The sequence below is a fragment of the Hippocampus comes genome, unplaced genomic scaffold (assembly GCF_001891065.2).
Source record: "Hippocampus comes isolate QL1 unplaced genomic scaffold, H_comes_QL1_v1.1 scaffold174, whole genome shotgun sequence".
NCBI classification, from domain to species: Eukaryota; Metazoa; Chordata; class Actinopteri; order Syngnathiformes; family Syngnathidae; genus Hippocampus; species Hippocampus comes.
In genome coordinates, this window is record NW_017805983.1 from 4,274,386 (window position 1) to 4,287,969 (window position 13,584).

The window sequence follows — 13,584 nt, forward strand, 5'->3', positions numbered from 1 at the left end:
GGGGGAGGGGGGGGGGGGGGGTGGGTGGGTCTAAGAGCATGAAAGCAAATATTAGGACTCGAGACTGGTACCAATTTGGGTGCGTCGGCACCCAAATTTTTCAATGGTACACAGACAAAAAATAAAATAAGAGGTTGCACTAGTGCAACCGGCCTTTCGAGAGGTGAGGAGGAAGGTATTAGTGACTCCCTATACCTTGTGACCAAATATTTAATACTTGCTTAAGGAAAAAATTGGGTACACCTAAATTTTGTGCTGGTGCAGCAAATAAAAATAGTTGGGTGCACCAGTGCAAAAAGTTAGTCGAGAGTGCTATTTATCCAGCAGAAGTCATTGTGGTTTAATTAAAACAATATTCCTGGTATATTGTGTAAAAAAACTGCTGCGGTAACAAATTACGTGCTCCTTTTTATCGGCATGTATTAGGGAACATGTATTCATGTGCGTTACTAAGGGTCCGTGAAGTCCCTAAGCCCATATCACGCCATTTAAAAAGCCCTTGTAGCGAACCGAGATAGACAAGAGAAGCGAAAAAAGGGATAGAATAGCTGAATTGATTGTGCGAAAAAAGGGATAGAATAGCTGAATTGATTGTGCTGAAGTGTTGTGGCTACAAGCTAAAAGGAAAGACAGGTGAAATTGAGTGCGACAGATAGGGTGACACTGACGCGATGATTGCGATGTTATGAAGGGTCATTCTCACACAGTGGCATTGCTCATGAGAAATTCAAGCGGCCATTTGCATCAGTGTCACCTTCCCCGAGCGCCATCTCACATTAGATAAAACTATTACTGCAATAAGCCATCCAGGAGGCCACCTATATTCCAAGCAGGACATTCGAACACTGACAGACGTTTATCCTGAAACACTGAGAAAACGCAGGAGCATTGCTTTAGACAAGCACGTAACCACGACATTTGTAATAGACTAACAACGAATGGAGTTGAATTTGTACTTTTTTTTTTTTTTAAGGAAAGAAAAATACAGTATGTACAGAATAAATAATTCTCCCCCTGCAAAAATGCAGGTTAAAAGAGTACGCTATAGCACGTTGTCATACAAGCAAGCCATACACAAAACCCTCCAGCCCTACCCCGTCTTCCTACCACCTGCATGTGAGAAATGTCAGTGATAGCAACAGTTGTTATGGTACAGCGTTTCCTGGGAAACTAATGAGAGTCAGACCCAAATAATAAAGTAAAAGCTGCAAAGGTCGAAGGGCAAATGCAAACTTCAAACCTTTAGCCCCTCAGAGAGCAGAAGACATGCACTGTAGAGTGCACACGTAACCAAAACTGACAAGAATATTATACTGTAGATGCTTGGATTATAAATTCCATGCACTTGAGGTGAGAGCGGGACGAAGCCATGTGCTTTCAATATTTTATTTAACCATGGGAACTTGATGTTTATCTGTCTTTCATAGGGATTTGAATTACAATGAACTCCAGGAGTTCCCTGTGGCCATCAGGACACTGAGTAAGCTTCAGGAGCTGTGCGTACACACACACACACACACACACACACACACACACACACACACACACACACACACACACACACACACGAAATAACACCTGCCCAACATTACTATCATGGCTGAGTTATCCTCACTAATCCCGTTAAGTGAATTTAATGTGGCATTCGGATACAATCCCCCTCACCCCCAAAGCAGGTGCTGGCTGCACCCCCCACCCCACTCAGCCGCGTTCCCGGACACACACACACACACACACACGCGCGCGCGCACTTCATGTCTTTACTCCAATTCAGCAGATGTTCCAAGGCGCACACGTGTCACAGATACACACAGCATACATGCTCATGTTCAAATCTCTTGCATCCCAAAATGTTTTTCAGCTGTTCAACGGCAGGTGCAGCATGACTTGCCTCAGTCACACAAACCCCCAAGACAAATCATCCCCATATTAATAGATTGCCTGACTATATATTGCAAACTGACTTCCATTCGCAGGGGCTTTCATAACAACAATATCAAAGCAATCCCCGAGGGAGCCTTTGTGGGAAATCCTCACCTCCAAACCATGTGAGAACTTCATGCTTTTGCTACGTTAAAAACTGAAAGGCTATTTTTAGCCAACATCTTGAAAATCATCATGTCAAGCCCATTTTATTTCAACATCCATCGTAATTTTTTGCAGCCATTTTTATGAGAACCCCATCCAGTTTGTGGGAAAATCCGCTTTCCAGTTCTTACCCAAGTTGCACACACTGTAAGTATGAGGTCAGCAGAACACAGTTGCAGTGAGTTCACCCAAACGCTATTTAAATCATTTGTATGTCCCAAGCGGCAAGAGTGGACATGTGTAACGGCATACTGAATGATGTTGTGTTAGCATATTGCTGTGCTGTGTCCTGATGTGGTAAAGAGAGAGTGTTGTAAGAATATGTTCAATGGTGTGACTTATGATGTCTAGTGAAGCAGCCAAAGCAGACTGTATTGATGTTGGATGAAGAGTGTGATGGTTCAAATGAGCTGTTAGGCAGAGTCTGGGGAACAAACATATGTGTGCATGAGTGAGAGTGAGCACTTTTCGGAGACTAAATCTCGTTTTTTTTTTTTTCCCCTCTGCCTGCAGTTCCCTGAATGGAGCCGCCCCAATTCAAAACTTCCCTGACCTGAAAGGAACAACCAGCTTGGAAGTTTTGTGAGTGTCTCCCCTCTATGAGAATGACTTTACTCACAATATCATTTTATTATAGGCAAAACTTCAACACGTCTGATAATGATAATAATACTTGCAGCAAGGTTCATTAACAACAGTGCTTCCTGGTTCAGAGGATGACACACGACAACAGGATTAGACCATTTTTGATTCTGAGGACAAAGCCATTATTCCATCGACTGGTTGATCATGAATTTAGCCGGCTTTACTACTCTTGAGTCAATTAAAGTGGCCGAAGAGATCCTACCATTTGGTGGTTCAATTGACACTACTGTCGAACAGGGGCAGCAGTTGTTCAGCCTGGAAGGACTAACCATGTCCTCTGATTCCAAAGCCCAAATCCTACTCCAGACAAATAAAAGAGCACCTAACTATTCGAGAGATGCTAATCTGCTTGTGGGGTACTGCTGAGGGACATGCGAGCAAGGTATTGCTTGCCTGCATGGGTGTGATGATCTGGTTCTGGGTGTGGTGTGCAGCACAAAGTATACATTGGAGGGTGAGTTCAATTATCCCTTGAGCAGACATGAATGGGGATACACGGTGGACACCCACATAGTTGCAGATCGGCACCTGACATTCGCATCGGTACCCATTTTGTCGACATGGGTTTTTTTCAATATTTATGAACATTCTTTATTTTTTTTTTAAATGTTTGGTTTTCAATTTTGTCAAATGAATGTTCATCTGTGTTTTTGAAGAACTTTTGAGGGTGGAAACAAAATTTGTTTTTTCTCACAATGCATTTCAGTGGCCGTTATTTTCGCTATTCCTCCCTATTACCCTTGAACGGTGGGCGGGATCCACTGTAATAAACCAAAGTACAAAAAAACTAAACAAAAAAACAAGATATCTGCATTTTTATATGGATTTGTATGTAAATTTTATGGGTTCTTCTTTAGTTGCAGCTCTAAAATAAATTGAAAAATATACAGCAAATCCTTGCGATCGATATCAGAATCAGATGCATAAAACCCTGATTGGAGCATCCATGGTTCAATATGACATAAAAATGGACAACAAGCAAGACTGGAAACACATGTGATGATAGTGAAATTGCCCTGACCATGTGGGTTTCAGATCTTCGGGGAAAAAGACACCCAGAAAGTCAAAATTTCCTGTCTCAATATGTGAGGCTCATTGCAAAGTGCTGTCACTTGTTTGTTTGAGAGGATTGTCTTTCTCACTCTAGGACACTGACGCAGGCGGGTCTCTCGACTCTCCCTCTCGATCTATGCGAACAGCTGCCTCACCTTAGAGTGTTGTAAGTATACGTACAAAAACAAACACAGAGAGGGGGCAAAACTGCACATGTGCAAAAGTCAAAGGATGAGCCGCAACCCCTAAAATCAATCGTCGTCGTGTGGTGGTGTTGTAGGGAACTGTCATACAACCAAATACAGCATCTGCCAAGCTTTTACCACTGCTCCGCACTACAAGAAATGTGAGTGATCAACACTGCAATCCCACAAATTGATATTCACAAATTCACACTTCACCTAGAAGGTTTTCTCAACAGCGGGCTTCAGCACAACCAAATCACGAGGCTTGAGTCCAGTACCTTCCAGCAGCTCTCCTCTCTAAAAACACTGTGAGTAAAACTTTTTTTTCCATATCGCATACTGTATGTTTTAATTAGAACTGCATCATGCAGGGCAGGACCCCACCAGGAGTTTTTGGGGGAACACATTCTTGTGAAACACACCAGTTTAATCTCTACAGGCCTTTCAATTCTTTTATTTATTTTTTTATAAAATCTATACAAAGTGCTCCTGTTTGGCAGGCAGACGACGAGATAAGTTAGATCCAATAAGGGAATTTAACACTTTAAAAGGCTGATAATGGCAAAGAGGGTCCTAAACGTACACTCATATGCAGCTTTACTGACATCTATTGGTCAGAGACATACAGTAATCAAAATAGAATTACTTAGTTTTATTTTGGGCAGCACTGCGATTGACTGCTTAGCATATCCGCTTCACAGTGCAGAGGGGCAGGGTTCGATTGTGGCTCCTTCCTGTGTGGGGTTTACATGCTCTCTCCGTGTCTACGTGGCTTTTCTGCGGGTACTCCGGGCTCCTCCCACGTTCCACAAGCATGCATGGCAGGTGAATGGAACACTCTAAATTGTCCCTGGGTGTGAGTGTGAGCACGAATGGTTGTTCGTCTATGTGTGCCCTGCGATTGGTTGGCAACCAGTTGAGGGTGTACCCTGCCAACTGTCCGGTGACAGTTGGGATAGGCTCCCAGCACGTGAGGATAAGCGGAATGGAAAATGGATGGATGTTTTATTTTGTTCACTTTTTTTGTCAGGGATTTAAGCTGGAACAAGATAGACTGGATCCATGAAGATGCCTTTGCCTCATTGCATTCTTTGGTCAAATTGTAAGTAACACATGGTGCTAGACAGCGAGTATTTCTTTGTTGTTGTTGTTTTGTAATGTTGTTGTGTAAGAGCTTTGCATGGAATTCCAAAGAGCTGTTTATGAACATTCCATAGCCCACGGGGAAAATACTGCACATGTTTTGTGGTCGTTTTTAAAACTTGACTTGAAGGATTGATCTGAAATCCAACTATTTGTTTCTTCGTTTCTTTCCTCATCACAGGGACTTGACTGAAAACAGGCTTAGCTCAGTGCCATCTGCAGGACTGGAGGGTCTCACCCATCTCAAGCTCAGGGGAAACAATGAATTATATGATGCCTTCAGCCCCGATCACTTCCCTCGTTTAAGGTAAAGCGAACACTTAAACACACACAGCACAGTCGTCGTGAAAGCACTAGGCTCACCTTGACCGTTGAAAATTAAGAAACATTTATTAGCAGCAAGTTCATTCTTGTTGAAATCTCTGCAGGCATGGGAAGGTTTTGTAAGGTAAACTGAATAAGTGAGTTTGGAAGAAATACAACGTTTTTTAACAGTGCATTGTGTTCTGCGTCCTGATTGGCTAAGAGACTGTAGCCTAATGTCAAGAGTCTCCGCGACTTATCGCTGTACAGCTTGCCAAATTTTCTCCATGACAAAACCCACAATGTCAATGAAACGTTCTGTAAAATATTTCTCAAAAACTGTCAGTTGTTTGTAAGAAAACGTTTATATTTTTGTCTTTTTTAACTGCTTGGGACTGAAAAAAGTTTTCATCCTTGGTTTCATTCAGTACAGTATTGTATTGTATATGTAATAATAGTAAACAATAAAGATAACTGCTTCACGGATTTCACTTATTACGCGTTTTTTGGCACGTAAGCCCCGCGATAACAGCCTATCAAATATCTGCAATCTCGCCTTTGTGTCTTTTTAGATTTTCTGGGTCAGTTAGGTTGGAGCGTGTCGCTTGGTGTGCGGCGGATCTACTAATGGCCATGTAGCGTTGATGCGACTTCATCACATTCTCCTGATTCCAAGTCATTTTAGCAAGGCTGTCTGTTGCAGGGTGATTGAGATGCCGTATGCCTACCAGTGCTGCGTGTATGGTTCTTGTGACAGCTACAAGACAGTCAACCAGTGGGACACTGATCAAAGCAACGCTGATGAACTTCACAAGAGAACTGCTGCCATTTACCCACACCGAGGTAAATATTTAGTTCAAAACATTTATAAAAATGAACACAGTTCACAGAAGCAGCAGTGTCATTTTCCTAAGTACAATATACCAAATGATCAATCTGGCTACATCCTGTAAAGCTTAAAGCTGTGGAGTTATAAATGTTGATCCCAATGATTCCAGATGATCCTGACCTAGAGGAATTCCAGCTAGAAATAGAGGAGTCCAAACTTCAGGCCAGTGTCCAGTGCACTCCAACACCAGGTGTGAAGTTTTATTGATTGAATCACAGTTTGAGAATGCAGTCGATTTCATTGAACTTTGCCAGGACACAATTTAGGGGTGAGCAATTGATAGATTTTGTTCTAATGCTGATGGATTGCATATGTTTGGTGTCACAGGTCCTTTCCGTCCCTGCGACTCTCTGTTGGGAAGTTGGTTGGTCCGTGTTGGTTTATGGACCATCTCCCTGGTGTCACTGTTGGGGAACTCACTGCTGCTCCTTTCTCTATTCAGCTCCCCGTGCCCAATGTCGCCATTAAGATTCACGGTGGCCTGCATGGGTGCCTCTAATCTGCTGACAGGTGTTTGTACAAGCACACTGGCCCTTGTAGACGCTTTAACAATGGGAGTCTTTAACCAACATGGTGCCTCCTGGCAAGGAGGCCCAGGGTGTCAGGTGACCGGATGGGTATGGGTGCTTGCTTCCGAGGCAAGTGTGTTGCTGCTGACGTTGGCGGCTGTGCAATGCGGAGCAAGCGTGACATGTGCCCGCAGCTACAGCAAACCGTCCTCACTGAGAAGTGTGCGTATATTTGCACTTTTGTGTCTGACTCTCTCACTCATTGTAGCTTCTTTTCCTCTGCTTGGAGTTGGGGAGTATGGATCATCTCCTTTCTGCCTACCGACACCATTACCACCTTCAGCTTCTCAGCTACCATCTTCCTTGGTCTTTCCCTTAGTGCTCATTATGATGAACACCCTCTGTCTACTCGTAGTGACGTGTTCATACATCCGACTCTACTGGCAATTACTAAGAGGAGAATGTGAGGGCCTGTGGGACTGTGCTATGATCAAACACGTCGCCTGGCTAATATTCACAAACGGCCTCCTTTATGTGCCAGTGGCTTTCTTCTCCATCTGCTCACTCCTGGGTCTCTTATCTGTCGGAGAGGAGGCGCTCAAATCAATCATTTTGCTTCTTCAGCCTCTACCTGCCTGCCTGAATCCACTACTCTTCCTACTTTTCACACGACACCACTCCCAGTATTTTTTCTGGTATTGCCCAAAAGGGCCTTTGCAGCTTCGCCGCGACTGCACCACAGACTCGCTGGTCTCTGTGGAGACAGAGAAGAGCTCCTGCTCGGAAACATCGACACAACTGTCACTGGCCGATGCCAGCACCCTGTGCAGTCGGGCCTCCTCTGTCCACTCTCAAATGGACCAGATTCGATTATCTCAGTACTCCGCTACTTCTTCCGTTCCTCTAATCTCCTGCCAGACACCCATTGTCAGAGGTAAAGACAGACCGAAAGAACAAGGGACCCTTGACAACAAAGGATGTCTGAAGACTTTGAATCAAGATATTCGTAACAACTGCCCGATGCATCGCTCAACCATGACTGACTCCTTTGCTCCAAATCCATAAACGACCAAGCTAACTGCCTGAAAAGCAGGGTATTACAGACACTCACAGGTCATCATGTACAGTGGCAGCAATACTAGTCCAGGGCCTGAGTCGACAAAGCGCCTCTAAATGAGACCACATGGAATATATGAGTACTCTTGAAAAGCAATGAGTGGTAGAGTGCCTCTAACAAGGGAACGTGCAACAAGAAGTTCCGCTGCAATAATGAATGAAAATATCATTATGCAAACAAAGAGGACAATTTTAGAACCCTTTTCAGTGGACTGCAGTCGCAGACTTCCATATAGTATCTTCAAGAAAGATCTAGTAAAAGCTGAAATAGACCCCATTGAAATGAAGACACCTTGGAGAACTTGTAAGCAGGGTGGACTTCAAATCTAGCATCAAGAACAGAGTTATATGTATAAATGCTATATTAAAATGTGACTGATCACAGGCATGCGGCTTCAAAGTTACACGTTGCCCGGTTATAATTACCGTAACTATTTGTGTTTATTCCTGCTTTCGAGTGACTTGACAATGAAAGGATTCATTGTCAAGCATGTCAGGTGATTAACCGGAGTAAGCTAGCAAATGCAAATGTGTGGAAAAAATTCACGTCATTCATTTTGTTCTGTCTGAAACATCAAATAGCACCTCCACAAAAAGATGGGGGACAGGGAGGAATAATGTCTCATTGCAATTTTGCCAATTATCTGGGGATTTAAAGGTAGACCACGCGTGTGTACAGTATATGCAACTACCTCCACACTAGCATGTTATTAGGGATGCACAGATGCCAGTATTGGATGAGATTGGGGCACGATTGACATCATCAGCAAGCACTCAAATATAAGTAGGAGAGACCAGGGACAGTTGTAACACGGGTCTGTTTTGCAGTTGCTCCAATCAGAAACAAGTTATACTGACTTTTTTTTCGGGGAAATCCTGATAGCTCAGAATTTTGTTTTCTTTTTTTGCTCAAATTATGTTTATGATTATAGCCTAACTTTGTAGTTGAACTCATCAAATGTATATCATGTTGATTATGTGTCTGTAGTGTTGGGGTCAGAGCGGCCTCCTCTTCCCCGCGTGTTCGTTGAATTTCGGACGAGGAGAATGTTGGTAATCCAAATAAAGGCTGGAGGCGATGAACAGTTCCTTCGAAGGCTTTTAATTTATTTCTGCAGTTTACAAATCGATTTGGGCTCCTGAGGGGTCCAGATTTGAAACAGGAAGCGTAGAAGAAACACATTCATGAGATTATATAGAGACAATATGATAATGAGAGGCGGGTAGGTACGCCTCTCATGCAAATCCCGGAAACAAAGAAAGTAACATGACATCTGACCCGGCGTGGCTGGAAGACATTTGGAGTGGTGGGGGGAGACCAAACCACCACGACCCACCATTTGGTGTGATAGCAAGTTCCAGAACCCCTGCTGTGCATACATCCTGAGATAAGAGGTCTTCCCAGGGGGGCCTAACAGCGATCAGGGACCGACCCACGGTGCGGGGGAACAACGGAAGAGACACTTGGGGGGCCGTTAATCAACCAAGGAGGAAGAAGATAAACTTTAACACCACATATGTTGTTTTAAGTGTGCAAACAAATGTTCAGGAAAGAGACTGAGATCAATAGTACTCATAGCAAAGCGCAGTCCCTCAATAGCTGCAACACAGATACTTGAGATAACAGTTCCTCTTTTGATGTTGACATGTCCTCTGGAGGGGTCCTAAAAGTGGTGCGGGTGAGGGGGTACCAAAGGTGATTGTAATCACAGTAAGCAGGAAATACCTTCAACAGCATTCTACATTGTTTCTTTCAAATCCAGCTAACAGAGAGGAATCATATCTTAACATTCGTTGCTATATTTTATTGAGATTGCTTATGGCAAATGTTAGCCTTAAGCCAAGATAGCTAACTGCTAATGCACTCAGGTTTAACCAACTTTCCTGGGGTAAGTTTTAACATTTAAAAAAAATTCACCACGACCTAAATATAACTTGAATGTATCAATGCAATTGTGATTTTCATTGGAGAAAACAATTGCCCATCAATTCCACATTTGAGGACAATGAATTTGCACCTTCACAAGTAACTTATCATCCAGGTCCAGCTCTACCAACTAACCAAACTTGTGATCCAAGCCTCCACAGCAGCTAAGGACCCTCGGACAACCAACCAAACTGCTGCTCCAGCCATCAACCAAGCCATTGAAAAAGCCACAGTCTCTGCTGAAGAAATATTGACTTGGCTAAACGCTAGTCCAATACTTGTTTAACCCATACAAAGAGGAATTCCTTTTAACAAAATGGAAGACGAAACAATACAAGCAATAAGTGACACAAGTTTCAAGCTGGCATTGGAAGTCGAGCAGAAGAGTTTTCAGGTAAAACAGCTTGGAAAGGAAAGTGCATTGTAGCTAGTGTACAGTCGTACCTTTACTGCAATTTCATTCTTATAAAGCTTAACGTTTGTGTATTTTAACCCCTACAGTAATTTAGTTCCAATGTTTTAAATATAAAGCTTTTAGTGTCTTTAGTCATTATCATGGCCTTTATTTCATCATGTTACATTTCACCAATTGACCTGGATCATGGGGTCAGTTTTAATATTTCACTCCTTGCAGTTTTTTTTGGTGTTGAACGAACAGGTATTTTCCAAGCTATGTCTTCATAGACAGTTTGTATAGCAGTTTGAACACCCACGGTTAAAAGAGCCTCAAATTTGAGACACAAAGGTGCAAAATGCTACAATGATTCCTGGCCTCCACCACTTCTTTGACTTGGTCTGAAAAAGAACAGAAAAAAAGTGGTCTCTGTGCATCCCTAGTATTGACTCATTACAGCTTTCTTTTCCTTTGATAAAACACCAAATATATTATTTTAGATTTTAAGATATAAATCCAGTTTGTTTAAAGCAAAACATTTGTTACTATGTAGTTTGTACATACCGGTACTGTTGTATACAAGTGAAAAACATATGTCTGAATAAAATGATCCTCATATTCTGCACAGCATTTACTCTGCCTTCACTACAATTTAAAACACAATTACCACAGTAATCTTTATTAAAACACAAACATACATATAAATATGTATATACATTTCAAATGACAAAATCACTGATTAAAACCATGCAAAATACATTGAAAAAAGGGTGTCAGACGAGGCTGAAACAAAAATGTTTGAAACTATACGCCGGTTCTCTTTGCCAGCTCGTGGCGCTCCTGCTCTGCACCAGAAGAAGCTCTTTTGCGTGAAGGTGCATTGTGATTTGGGACATTGTCTTTGTGGCTGCTCTCCAAGATTCCCTAAACACAAACACATGTACACTACTTTGTAATGTGATCACCAATTACATGCTCAAAGGGCAATGTCAAAAATTAGTAAACCTATAGTGCTACTAAACTGTTATTCAGGAGATGTCTAGTGTCACCATAGTCGTAGCTGTTGTGATATTAACTGGTGCTCATTATTCTATAAGCACTGTGATTTTTACCTTTTCTTGGGAGAAGTGTTTTAGAAGATGTTTGATTTAGCATGATTCAAATGTAACGCAACTGAATTAACAGCATTACCGTCATCTTCTGAACAGCATGCTCCTCTGTCCATTTCCTGGCCTTCTGCGTAAACAGCTGCTTGTTGTATCTGAACTCGGAGGCCTGCATTTCAACACACGTAAAGCCGTGCTCCACTCAAGTGCATAGTATCATAACTGCTCTCTGATGCAACTTGAAGATTTCCAAAAACCTTGACACTACATAAGGTTGCCTCAGAGTGAGGGACACCTCTTGTAACCAAGAGACAATGAAAGTGCATGCTTGAAAGTATAATAGATAACGGACGAAAAATCCTATGTCAACAGAATATGGAAATACATTGCGTAGCAGCAGAATGATTGTTACTGGAGCTCCACCACATGAAATACAACTCACTATATCAGCCATAAGTGGGTCATCTGGATTTGGTTCAGCCATCAGAAGTTGGATGGAGGTAAGAAGCGTGGAGAGGTTTAAGGAGGGCCTCCAGGCTCCCTGATTAAACATGACAAGAAACATTACAATCCGCACAACCACAAAGAACATGAATAAAAGTGCACATATACAGTTTGGTTTGTCCAGTTTGTTATAACCTTTGGAGGGAGTTTGAGAGCCTCATAACAGATACGTCCCGCAGTGTCAATGTTTGGGTGGTAGATTGGAGTCAAGAAGCGCATTTTGGGGGGCTCAAATGGGTATCTACAACAGAAAATTGGCTGTTATGTCTCAATAAGAAGAGTGAAATGTTTAAATCTCACAAATATTACCTCTCTGGGATTTTTATCTCTAGGGAAAAGACTCCACCTTCATATGGAGTCCCTGAGCCACCGACTATCTCTGTAAACCACAAAGGAGAAAACATGTTAAATTGAGAGCTGGGAGACATGCAAAGAAACAAATAACAAAAACAAGCCATAGGTTTCATCAAGCCATAACAAAACTTCCCAAACAATGTAATGTTATGGTTGTTGACTCCAGTTTAAAATAAGCTGTCAATTCTGAACACAACCATCAGTATTTATAAGAGCATCTGCCCAGTGCACACCACATCATCTCAGTTATTCATTTTTAATTTCTTTCTGGAAAAGATTGTTTTGAATTAAGTTAAATTGTGGAAATATTTTTGAAATGATTCATCCTGGCCCCACTTTTTATACCTATTCTATGTAGCACTACTCATAACGGACTCGCAAAGCGCTTTTACTGTGTTGTACAACTTAATGCAAGAAACAAACAAGCAAAACAATCAAAATCCGACTGAAAAACCTTCCAAAACAAATGTGTTTTACACTTCCCTTCACTCAAGTGTTAATATATTCCATACTTTGGAGGCAAGTGGCTATAACACCTTTATTTTGTCACCTTCTATGAGGGACAGTAAGTAAAAGGAAAGTCATCAGACCGCAGTCACAGAACAGGACAATAAAGTGACCAGAGATCCACCAATAAGGAGGAGTCTGAACGTTGGGGTCTCTGAAAGTGACTGTTTTGTGCTGAATCTGAAAATGAAAAGGGAGCAAGTGCGTCACGGGAGTTGTGGTCCAGACAGGGACATCAAAAACATTAACTTGATGGATGAGCTTCAAAAATAAACAAAGAAACAAAAAAAATGCACCCTTTCTTAATGAATAATAAGTTACTTACGGGCCCGAAGGTCGTCAATGCGTTCGTCATTCTGCCAGCAAGTAATCCCGGGAGGAGGTTCGGTGGTCAACATGTCAAGTTCTCTCTTCAAACGGCAAACTCTCTGCATTCTGTTAGACAAATTGAAGGTCAACTAAAATGAAATATATATCTTAAATGTATATTTTCTCTGCGTGATATCATCCCGAGTGTATGACACCTGCGCTGCATTTTCTTCGACATTCGCATTTACACATTGCTATAGGTTGCAAACTTGAACACTAGCTAGCGACTTGCTTGCTAATGACGTGACCGAAGTCGCACGAATATGTCACTGTGCCACCAACACCCAGACGGGGGATAAAACTACACGAAACTTACTCGACGCGACAATATATTGAATGTATTTCTCCTTTTGCCCTCTTCTGTGTGTCTTTTCGGCGATCGCTTGATGACAACACCTAGCGCTATTCCGTTTGTATTTCCCTCTCATGACGTCATCATCGCTACCTCTTCGATTTTGGAATGTTGGAAATGTTTACCCGCACTGTAAACGC

At 42.2% G+C, this 13,584-nt stretch overlaps 2 protein-coding genes across 4 annotated transcripts in view; one reads left to right on the top strand and one right to left on the bottom strand.

Moving 5' to 3' along the window:
• lgr6 (leucine-rich repeat containing G protein-coupled receptor 6) overlaps positions 1 to 8,905 on the top strand; it is a 35,629-nt gene extending 26,724 nt beyond the window's left edge. The window contains exons 7-19 of one of the 2 annotated variants that reach the window (XR_002170715.1): positions 1,428 to 1,496; positions 1,977 to 2,048; positions 2,164 to 2,235; positions 2,602 to 2,670; positions 3,881 to 3,952; positions 4,067 to 4,132; positions 4,208 to 4,279; positions 5,002 to 5,073; positions 5,296 to 5,421; positions 6,121 to 6,260; positions 6,416 to 6,496; positions 6,634 to 8,388; positions 8,421 to 8,905. Coding sequence is in view for 1 of the 2 variants with exons in the window: in XM_019891572.1 (XP_019747131.1) it covers positions 1,428 to 1,496; positions 1,977 to 2,048; positions 2,164 to 2,235; positions 2,602 to 2,670; positions 3,881 to 3,952; positions 4,067 to 4,132; positions 4,208 to 4,279; positions 5,002 to 5,073; positions 5,296 to 5,421; positions 6,121 to 6,260; positions 6,416 to 6,496; positions 6,634 to 7,880 (2,158 nt within the window). In the remaining variant the exon portion in view is untranslated. Of the gene's footprint in view, positions 1 to 1,427; positions 1,497 to 1,976; positions 2,049 to 2,163; positions 2,236 to 2,601; positions 2,671 to 3,880; positions 3,953 to 4,066; positions 4,133 to 4,207; positions 4,280 to 5,001; positions 5,074 to 5,295; positions 5,422 to 6,120; positions 6,261 to 6,415; positions 6,497 to 6,633 lie in introns of both variants that reach the window. The other variant, XM_019891572.1, reaches the window with a different exon arrangement.
• Positions 8,906 to 10,987: 2,082 nt separating this feature from the next.
• Positions 10,988 to 13,549, bottom strand: ube2t (ubiquitin-conjugating enzyme E2T (putative)). Of its 2 annotated transcripts, XM_019891588.1 has the most exons (8): positions 13,409 to 13,549; positions 13,049 to 13,158; positions 12,867 to 12,903; positions 12,172 to 12,241; positions 11,998 to 12,103; positions 11,801 to 11,899; positions 11,444 to 11,527; positions 10,988 to 11,176 (listed from the first exon to the last, which is right to left on the bottom strand). In XM_019891588.1, exons 2-8 carry the CDS (start codon positions 13,076 to 13,078, stop codon positions 11,057 to 11,059), a joined length of 546 nt encoding a protein of 181 aa, XP_019747147.1. In that variant the 5' UTR covers positions 13,079 to 13,158; positions 13,409 to 13,549; the 3' UTR covers positions 10,988 to 11,056. The 2 variants fall into 2 exon arrangements, with proteins under 2 accessions (XP_019747147.1, XP_019747146.1); XM_019891587.1 differs by lacking the exon at positions 12,867 to 12,903 and having other exon boundaries at positions 13,409 to 13,547.
• Positions 13,550 to 13,584: the final 35 nt, after the last annotated feature.